General features: G+C 39.4%; 1 protein-coding gene across 2 annotated transcripts; it reads right to left on the bottom strand.

The window, feature by feature from the left end:
• Positions 1 to 2,186: 2,186 nt before the first annotated feature.
• tyw2 (tRNA wybutosine-synthesizing protein 2) lies at positions 2,187 to 10,379 on the bottom strand. Of its 2 annotated transcripts, none has more exons than XM_088343986.1 (7): positions 10,216 to 10,379; positions 9,939 to 10,080; positions 8,854 to 9,049; positions 8,617 to 8,767; positions 5,443 to 5,552; positions 5,130 to 5,287; positions 2,187 to 2,588 (listed from the first exon to the last, which is right to left on the bottom strand). In XM_088343986.1, the coding sequence occupies exons 1-7, from the start codon at positions 10,266 to 10,268 to the stop codon at positions 2,199 to 2,201; spliced, it is 1,200 nt and encodes a 399-aa protein (XP_088200112.1). In that variant the 5' UTR covers positions 10,269 to 10,379; the 3' UTR covers positions 2,187 to 2,198. The 2 variants fall into 2 exon arrangements, with proteins under 2 accessions (XP_088200112.1, XP_088200113.1); XM_088343987.1 differs by having other exon boundaries at positions 2,418 to 2,588; positions 5,228 to 5,287.
• Between the last annotated feature and the right edge of the window lie 701 nt (positions 10,380 to 11,080).

The following is an 11,080-nucleotide window of genomic DNA, read 5'->3' as shown; positions in this document are numbered from 1 at the left end:
CACTGCCCGATGATTGCTGGGATCGGCTCCAGCACCCCCGCGACCCTACTGAGGATAAGCGGTTGCAGCTAATGAGATGAGATATACAGGACTGTCTCAGAAAATTAGAATATTGTGATAATGTTCTTTATTTTCTGTAATGCAATTAAAAAAACAAAAATGTCATACATTCTGGATTCATTACACATCAACTGAACTATTTCAAGCCTTTTATTATTTTAATATTGCTGAATTTGGCTTACAGCTTAAGAAAACTCAAATATCCTATCTCAAAATATTAGAATATCATGAAAAAGTATACAAGTAGGCTATTCAATTAATCACCTGAATCATCTAACTCGAAACACCTTGCGAGGGTTTCCTGAGCCTTAAAAACACTCAGCTTGGTTCAGTAAACTAAATCACAAGTATGGGGAAGACTGCTGATCTGACTGCTGTCCAGAGGACGATCATTGATACCCTCCATCAGGAGGGTAAGACACAAAAAGAAATTTCTCAAAGAGCAGGCTGTTCACAGAGTGCAGTTTCAAAGCATATCCACAAAAAGTCTGTTGGAAGGGAAAAATGTGGCCGGAAACGCTGCACAACCAAGAGAGATGACCGCAGCCTTAACAAAATTGTGAAGAAGAGCCGCTTCCAGAATTTGGGGGAGCTTCAAAGACAGTGGGCTGAAGCTGGAGTCCAGGTATCAAAAGCCACAGTTCACAGACGTGTCCGGGAAATGGGCTACAATAGCCGTATTCCCATGGTCAAGCCACTTCTGAACTCAAGACAACGGAAGAAGCGTCTGACTTGGGCTATGGAGAAGAAGCACTGGACAGTTGCAGAGTGGTCCAAAGTCCTCTTTTCAGACGAAAGCAAGTTTTGCATTTCATTTGGAAGTCAAGGCGCCAGAGTCTGGAGAAAGGCTGGAGACGAGCAAAATCCAAGTTGCTTGTAATCCAGTGTGAAGTTCCCACAGTCAGCAATGGTTTGGGGAGCCATGTCAGCTGCTGGTGTTGGTCCACTGTGTTTCATCAAGTCCAGAGTAAATGCAACTGTGTACCAAGATATTTTAGAGCACTACATGCTTCCATCTGCTGAAAAGCTCTATGGAGATGAGGATTTCATTTTCCAGCATGATCTGGCACCTGCCCACAGCGCCAAACCCACCAGTAACTGGTGCACTGACCATGGCATCACTGTCCTTGATTGGCCTGCTAATTCCCCTGACCTGAACCCCATCGAGAATTTGTGGGGTATAGTTAAGAAGAAGATGAAAGACACCAGACCTACAAATGCAAATGAGCTAAAGGCCGCTATCGAAGCATCCTGGGCATCAATAACACCTCAGCAATGCCACAGGCTGATTGCCTCCATGCCACGCCGGATTGATGCAGTAATCCGTGCAAAAGGATTCCCAACCAAGTACTGAGTGCATCAATGGACATTTTCAAATGTTTGATTTAGTTTTGCTGTTATAAAATTATTTTTTTACTTGGTCTGAGGAAGTATTCTAATATTTTGAGATAGGATTTTTGAGTTTTTTTCAGCTGTAAGCCAAATTCAGCAATATTAAAATAATAAAAGGCTTGAAATAGTTCAGTTGGTGTGTAATGAATCCAGAATGTATGACATTTTTGTTTTTTTAATTGCATTACAGAAAATAAAGAACTTTATCACAATATTCTATTTTTCTGAGACAGTCCTGTATATATTATATAAAATAAAATAAATGTCTCTTGTCATAAACTCAAATTCCTTTGACTGTCTACCAGTCAAACCTTTTCCAATGCCCCTGTAAGATTTTCAATATTTTTCATCTGAATTCAAAACAAGAGTTGTTCTCCCTGTGTTTCTTCTTCGACATTCCAACAAAATGCATGCTTAGGTATTGAAAACTGATGACATACAATGGTAACTGTAAACACGAGAGCCTCAACTCTCCCAGCAGTGTCAGTTCATATTTGCCAGAAGCAAGGTCAGCAGTAAAATCACAAATTGGTCATAAATCCCATTTGTATATGAACTAACCTTTCTCATTTGACTTCACCGCCACAATTTGTGTTCTCATCTTTATGTATTTCCTAAGTGCACTAGTCAACATAACCTTATATTTTTAGATCCCTTTTCTCCCTGGGGAAAAATAACCCTGATATTTTCACCCATGCCTGTTGAATGTTGCAAAATCAACACAAGTAGCGGGATTCAGTGCCTCTTCATTTAATCATGTCAATTAATGCTGGTCTGCACTCCAAATCCAGGACAAGATGATGCACATGGGGTGCATATGACTTTACATGCTCGATATGCTGAATGTTTGTTCGCCACGTTTTAGCAGTGAGTTTCTTTAAAAGATAGGCAATGTGGTTTGCAGTGGCATCAGCCCAGGCCTGCCACGCTTCTTTCTCGACTCTCTTTCGGGATAAGTTGCAGTCCATATCTTCTGCCGCAATTGAGGGCATGTCTTTCACTGATGTAACGTTTTGATGGATGTGCAAAACACCGCCAGTTTTTTTCTTCAATAGGCGACAAGCGACTAGCCAACCCTCCTCAGAGCTTGGAATGAGGCCCAGGTTCACCCGGTCTGCAACATCATGGAGCTGTATCTGAAAGAAAAATACCATTAGATTAAAATAATAATGTATCTTGTCAACAATATCAGTCAATTTTATTTCACCTCTGTACCTGTTTGGTTGTCTCATGAAAGTATTCTTATAATTTATAAAGAATATGTGAGGGGTGAACTCACTTTTGTGAGATCTAAGAGACAAACATTACAAGTTTAAATTGTCAATGGTATAAATACTTTGAAAAGAGTAACAGTATCAAGCTTAAAGGCCATATTTGAATAACATTCTATTTTGTCGTGGCATTGTTATTAAGTGGAGCCAGCACGCTCTAAATACAGAGAAAACAAATAACTACTGTATTTTCTGCACTATAAAGGTGCACCGGGTTATAAGACGAAAAATAGTACGGACTCCAAGTCACCAATAGCTCATATGCGTCATTCCACATATAATTAGGAAGATTAAACTCTTTGGATTCAAGAAATGCCAACCATTTCTTAGTTTCTGTTTTCCTTTTTCATGGCAACTGTGTGGACAGCAAAGTAAGAATTTCATTGTGCAGGGAAACGTGGTTCTTTACTGTGCATACGACAATAAACACTTTGAATTGAATTAGATTAAAAAATAGACTCATCACAGAAACATCAAGATCAGTCTGAAACAAGATACTGGGAAAATATAAAGCCAGGGTAGCTCACCAAAGTCATCTTGCAGTCATCACATTCAATAATAATACGCAACCATGGTCCTCTTACATCCGTGAGTGTGGTAAATCCAACCGTGTAAAATATTTACACACTCCAAAACACGACAAACAAAAGAAAAAAATCCGCAGAGAAGCATCTGCATCGATGGACGTTGCTAGTTGCTCCATAATTCCTGTTTACAAATACAGACTAGTGAAAAATGTTTTCTACAGAATGTAGAGCAACCTAACTTGTGATTCACGTATTTTTTGACCAACTGCAGGCTTTGTTTTACGCCCTTTTGGCACGAGCCTGCAAAAGCTAAAAAGGACCCGCCTCCTTTAGCCAATAGTGACCGATTCAAATGACGATTGACACATTCGTTAGGAAATGAAACGCTGGTATACTGTATATATCCCAGCATACACTGCGGACTATTTCTCCTACGGGGGAAAATCTAGTCGCCGGCTGCTGGCTGGCCTTAGTTGCGAGACCTTGCGACTCAATATTGATCCATATTATTAGGCGCACTGTATTGTAAGGCGCATGGTCAGCTTTTGAAAAAGATAAAGGCTTTTAGGTGCGCCTTATAGTGTGGAAAATATGGTACATAAAAACAAAAATGAACAAACAAGTAATAACAGGACAGTTCATTTCATTTCATTTCATTCACTTTCATAGGAAATACTAAGATTGAAGTCCACAGTGTGTATGAATGATATTAGAAGGATGAGTAGCAATACCATGTTTGGGTATAAGTGCAAAGACCAGCCATTTTAGGGTATTGGTGCTTGTGATGGTAGCAGATACCAGTAATGTATTGGCAGCCCTTGAGTGGCTGTTTCTCAACCAAGAACTAGAAATGGGAGGAATGATAAATTGCAAGTCCTTAAATGCCGTTTTAAAGGAAACTATTCTGTTTTGATTTAAGAATTTTCTTCAAAATATCAACCTTTTTGGTCATAAGAAAGGGATTTTATCTATTAGTGGTATCAATGACTGCTAAAGAGTTGAGAATTTTTAACAGTATCGTTATGAAAACATGTAGTATCCCTAATAAATAATTAATATGGTTTTCTTTTAGAAAATAAGCTCTTAAGACTTAATGCTAGGGGCAGCACGGCGCCGCAGTGGTTAGCGCGTGTGCGGCACAGTTCAGAGGTCGTGAGATCAAACCACCTGTGTGGAGTTTGCATGTTCTCCCCGTGCTTGCTTGGGTTTCCTCCCACATTCCAAAAACATGCATGTCAGGTTAATTGGCCGGTTCAAATTGTCCCTAGGTGTGAGTTGTCTGTCCCTGCGTGCCCTGCGATTGGCTGGCAACCAGTTTAGGGTGTCCCCTGCTCACTGCCCGAAGATAGCTGGGATGGGCTCCAGCACCCCCGCGACCCTACTGAGGATAAGCGGTGCAGATAATGGATGGATGTACTTAATGCTAATACGTAAAAAGTTATCCAAATTACAAATATTCACACACAAATACCAAACTTTTATTGTTCTCATTTTGAATACAATATTTGTAAGAGCCTCAATACTCCTTCTACAGGGGAAAAACACACAAGAACACCAAGGGTTGTTTTCAATGTCGTGTTTTTGATTAATTATCTGTTTCATTTTAATTGACTGATTTAATCCCATTATTTTATTGTTTAATGTTCGTTTGTCTTTAAAATGTACCATCTGTCTTTATGCCAATTTGTCTTTCTTATCCTTCCTTTATAAAAATGGTATTGCATTTGTTCCATTTCAATAGGAATATTTATTGAGTTCAAATTTTCATAATTATGACATCCGTTTAGTGTGAGAAGACCAATAGAAACATTAGAACAATTACAGGGTAAACATGCTCCACTAAGCTATGATTTGAAGGAGTGCATAAATAGTACATTACTTGTCGATTGTCCCCTTGGTGAACTGTGCAGCGATCATAAACTCTGTTGGTCATGAGGTTTTTACGCAGAGCCTCAACAGCATGTGGGTTCCACTCACAAGCATGGACATGTGCTGCACCCGCATGGACCAGAAATGGAAGTGTAAAATATCCAATACCTAGCAACACAAAAGAAACAAGTAATTTAAACAATCTAACAATGTTTTCTTGCCATTTCACTGTGGTAGGCTGGTTGCAATAAAGCTGACAAGCCAGTCAAGATGTACAGTGTGACCTGGTATGTTATTTCAAAAGTACAATAAATTTCTCTCACCTGCGTATAAATCAACCACAGTCTCGCCACTGCAGTTGAATCCAGCAACCCGTAGCTTTTCTGTTATATTTCCGGCAGAAAACATGCATTTGGTGACGTCAAAGTTATACCTGTAATCAAAACAATAGACATTTTGGGTCTCCCATCTGACTAATTGACAAAGGGTGTGCAGCCCGCTTTTCTGGCTTCAATAATTCACTGGTCTCACCAGTCATTTATGCCAGTGATTTTCAACCACTGTGCCACAACACACTCGTGTGCCGTGAGAGATTGTCAGGTGTGCCGTAAGAAATTCTCCAATGTCACTTTTTAAAATTCAAAATTTAATAAAATATTTATGAATCATTTTCAGCAAATATTATGTTGTTGTCAAGTGTCTGTGCTGTAAAAACTGGGGGGATTACAAATTGTATTGTAATTAAACATACTGTTCAGAGTCACTTTATAACATTTTTGATTTGTGGTGTGCGGCAAAATTTATCCGATATAAAAAACATGCCCTGGCTCAAAAAAGTGAAAAAGTGCTAAAAGGCAGACTGCAAGCAGCAAGGGGGATCAGAGGTGTACCTTTTATAAATTAAAAAACACCTCTGTTTTTCAACTTTTTAGAGTAGATGAAGGCCACCTTCACTGGAATTACAACAAACCGGGTCAATAAGAGGTCAAGAATGCACAGAGTATTTATAATATCACAGGTAAAATCTAGTTATCTGCCAAAAAGGACAGCTGATGTGCTCGCAGACTCTTTCTGAAAACAGCTCACCAGTGCCTAGTTACCGTAAATTCCGGACTATAAGCCGCTACTTTTTTCCCAAACGTTCAACCCTGCGGCTTATTCAGTGATGCGGCCAATTTATGTAATTTTTCTAACAGCCGCCAGCGGCGCTCGAGTACAAAAGGTAAGATTTAGACCGGTGGAATATATGCGCCGAGGAAGACTGCAACTTCTTAGCTTGTGAACAGAGCTACTGCACGTAAACGTTACTTTGCGAGCGTGTTGCTGGCGTGTTTTTGAATAAAGGAGCGTGGGACGACGTCTATATGACAAAGTCTCTTCCCCATACTGAAGGAAGACGACTTTGATGGCGTCAGTTATAAGGGGGAAGATGAGGACGGTTTACCGTGATTTCAACATATACGATATGTTTTTTTTAACAGATCCGTTTACTGTGTTGCGAGCGTGTTGCTAGTAGCGTTTTGCTACCCTTCACAGGCACGGTTTGGGATGAAAGTTATAATATTATTATTAAAGCTTTGAAAACTCTCTCGGTGTACCGTCTTTCTTTGTAAATATGAGTAACCATGTATAATATGTATTTGCAACTGTATATTTTTGTAATGTATTTATTTTAGAGACTTATTCTGATATGTTTTCCTCGGGCGAATCAAAAAGAAGGGGCAAAAACAACGGGGGCAGGCGGGAAGTGGAGTAAAGGTGAGACGTGTTTGTGGACGCAGCGGACAATAGTGGATATACATTTTTCCCACCCTTACCTTTGGAAATATAATTTTTTTTCCTTGGATTATTTTCAACGGGACCCGGACTCTGCAGGTCTGCATCATACCTTAAGTACCAGTATCATTTTCCTTTTATATTGCCGGCTGTGGTTTTTGAACTGTGTACTTTATATTCAGTTAAAATCGCGGGACTCAAAGTCGGGTTTGGGTTAATTTTGTGATTGTGTTACATGTTTTAATGTGGGCGCATGCGGCTTATATACAGGTGCGGCTTGTGTAAGTACAAAAGCGGTTATCCTCTTAAAATGTGGTGGGTGCGGCTTATAATCAGGTGCGCTCTATAGTCTGGAATTTACGGTAATGTGATTTTCTAGTAAAATTATTCTTTCACTGGTTGACTGATGCTATTCAACTTTACTTTCAGTAATTAACCTGGTAATAACATAGTAACAACTTGATAATACAGTGGAACGTCGGTTTTTGAACGCCTCTCAATTCAAACAATTCGGTTCTCGACCAAAAATTTCGAGAAATTCTTGCTTCGCTTTTCGTTCAAAAAATCGGAGTTCGAATGCCGATACGCTAGGGTGCGATGCTGAGCGGCGTACGGGTGTAGATCGTGTAGATTGACCCCACCCCTCGTGAAGAACTGTTATGACGTGCGCGCACACTTCTTTTCGCTTTCGCTTTTAATATCGGTGAACGGAGTGTTTTAGCCCCTAATTATGCCTCAGAAGAAGGTCGGTGCAAGCAGCAAAGTTGCTACAGGTGAAAAAAGAAGAGTAGTGCGTACAACTATTAATAATAACAAAATGAAGAAGGTGTGCGAGTTTCCCTTCTTTCGAGGGAATAGAGCATGGCTTCTGCAGACCACCACAAAGGTAAGAAATCCTATTCATAATTATTTTCTTTATCCTTTAACCGCTCACCACTTTTTGTGGAGACCCGGGTGCTAAATGACGTATAAACGACCTGATTTTTTTATTTTTACACGTTCATGTTAGCGTAATCTTTCATACGGAACGCATTGGTGGGGCGTAATCTTTCGTACAGAAGATTACGCTAACGCGAACCTACGATTAGCCTGGGTTAGCTTCATGTTTACGTTCATGGTAGACATTCAGGGTGTTGGAATGGATTAAAACGATTTAACTTTACTTTTAATGGGAAAAACGATTTTCGGTGATCGAACAAATCGGTTTTCGAACAGGGTTCTGGAACGGATTATGGTCGAGAACCGAGGTTCCACTGTATGTTATTTTTCAAATGCATATAACACTGGGTTCCTTTTGCACAAATAAGTAACAAAAGTAGCTCTCAGCTTGAAAAGGGTAGGAGAACCCTGGCATACAGCTACAGTACCTTGAGACTAAAACACATGCTTGTACCCTAATATGTGATATTACTCAAAATAACACGTTCTACATCATTTTTCTCAATTAAAATTAAATAATGATATCTCAAATATTTGTTGCCAAATGTTTTCCAACATTCTATGTTATCAAAGTAATGCAACTTTGAATGAAGAACTCCACGTTGCTGTTAATTTCCTATTTATCCGACATGCGAAACCCTATAATTAATAATACCATAGGCCTGTATAAATTGTGATTACATTAGGGCATATGCATAATGGTCTGGGGAGCCTGCGTATAATCCATGAATATGCGACAAGAGAAAAACAGTTTATCCTGTTGGAGTGGTAATGAAACTCACGTAATTCCATTGTCTACATGTTTGACCCAGCCCTGCTCTCCCAGAAGCATTGTCACTTGAGGAGATCGGAAACCATCCCTAGATATTCGACTCATCTTCACCAGGCGTTGAGCTCCCAGGCTTTTGGCTACGGCGTGCCACAACTGTTGATCTAAAAATAAAACACCAGGGGGAAAGACCTAATAATTTTTTTTGTTTTCTTAAACCTATAAACACACTCGAATTTGGCAATATTACCAATTTTTGTCCACAGAGCCAGAGCGAAACAGTTAGGTCCCAACACGACTAAATCTCCATGGCGCTGGAAGCTGCGAGGCAGATCATCGCTCACTTCCTTCGTCCAACTTTCTCCTTGAGATTCCACAAGCTCCTGGAGGACATCTGCTAGTTTATCACTCCTTCTCCTGCCTCTCTCCCTAGACAGCACAGAAGGCTGAGGAAGATGTTAGGCCAAATTGGAATATAGTTTAAATTCAATTCATTTACAGTGGCTTGCGCAACTATTTGGCCTCCTTGAACTTTGTGACCTTTTGCCACATTTCAGACTTCAAACAACAAGATATAAAACTGTAATTTCTTTTGAAGCATCAACAATAAGTAGGACACAATCATGAAGTGGAACACACTTTATTGGATATTTTAAACATTTTTTAACAAATATAAAATGAAAAAGTGGGTGTGCAAAATCATTCAGCCCCTTTACTTTTAGTGCAGCAAACTATGTTTAGAAGTTCAGTGAGGTTCTCTGAATGATTCAATGTTTATCTAAATGACTAACGATGAGAAATGGAATGCATCTGTGTCTAATCAGGTCTCTTTACAAATGCACCTGCACTGTGATAGTCTCAGAGGTTTGTTTAAAGCGCAGAGAGCATCATGAAGAACGAGGAACACACCAGGCAAGTCTGAGATACTGTTGTTGATACGTTTAAAGTTGGATTTGGATACAAAAAGATTTCCCAAGCTTTAAATATCCCAAGGAGCACTGTGCAAGCAATAATATTGAAATAGAAGAAGTATCACACCACTCCAAATCTAACAAGATCGGGCCATCCCCCTAAACTTTCAGCTCATACAAGGAGAAAACTGATCAGAGATGCAGCCAAGAGGCCCATGATCACCCTGGATGAACTGCAGAAGTCTAAAGCTGAGGTGGGAGAATCTGTCCATAGGACAACAATCAGTCGTATACGGCACAAATCTGGCCTTTATGGAAGAGTGGCAAGAAGGAAGCTATTTCTTATAGATGTGGCAAAAGGTCACAAAGTTCAAAGGGGGCAAATAGTTTCGCAAGCCACTATAGGTAAGCTGTTGCTATTTACCTGACACCAAACAACTTTCACATCTTTGGTTTGTTCAAGTTGTAGTAGACATGAAGGTAAAACAGGCACAAGGACAGTCCCATTTGGCTCTTTTACGATGCGTAAACTTCTGTCCAGGAAATCACGCGACTGGAGGTGTTCTCTGTGTCAAGAAAGAAGGAAATACAGGTAAAGTTTTAGCAGTATGTCATTCCAGTAAGAAAAAAAAAACCCTTGGCCGCCCTTATCCTCGCTAGCAATGCTAACTAATCCAAACTGGTTCTTCGCAGTATATTACCTTAATTTCTGTGCGCGGCAGTAAGACACTTGGAGGCAAGGTACACCGTCCATTTACAAGGATAAAACAAAATATATTTTTGAGGCCACAAAAATGGCGACATGGGAAATGTAAACAAAACAAACACAGACAGAGAAGATACAACGTCTTGTTTCCAGGGGGACGTTAATGAATGACGGACTAGTGTGAACCGTGCACTCAAACATGATTACAGTACTCGGTTAATTTTACACATTTAACAAAAATATAATTTCGGTCAATGTTTAATTCATATAAACCAAATACCAAATAAATACAAATAAAATATGGGGGGGTTTGGAACACAAACTATGAATTGAATTATAGGGTACTTGGGCAGGGGTGCCAATAGATGACGCCAAACTGCCAATTTACATTAAACTACGTTTTACACAGTACTAAACACACACATGTAATATTAAGAAGTGGAGTGATACGCTTATTTCCACTTGCTAATAATTTAACTTTGCAATTAGTTTTATGTATGTATTTAATGTAATTGTTATTATTGTAATCTAGGAATCCAAACATCCACATAAAGTTGTATTGTTTGAATTTTTGTGTCGCTTTCCTGGTGACTAAAATGTGCAAAAGTCAAGCTCTTCACAATGTACTATCATCTGCAGCCGGTAGATATATATATATTTTTTCCTTCATTAGGGTGTGCAAGTAGTAACAATGTGTGCTTATAATTCTAAGATGCAGGTTTTGAAATGTGACTTTATCCTATTCTTAACTGTGTTTTGGCATATTGTTACTCTGCTCCCATTTTGTCCTGGTAGGAGACGTTTATTTAGGGAAAGTTAATCTATTTTTTTTCTTGATGATTTATCATTTGCCCTTGTAG

The sequence above is a fragment of the Urocampus carinirostris genome, chromosome 9 (genome assembly GCF_059441175.1).
Source record: "Urocampus carinirostris isolate Australia breed hairy pipefish chromosome 9, RoL_Ucar_1.0, whole genome shotgun sequence".
Lineage (NCBI taxonomy): Eukaryota > Metazoa > Chordata > Actinopteri > Syngnathiformes > Syngnathidae > Urocampus > Urocampus carinirostris.
Note: the sequence above shows the minus strand (reverse complement) of the source record. Positions and strands in the feature narration are given on the sequence as shown.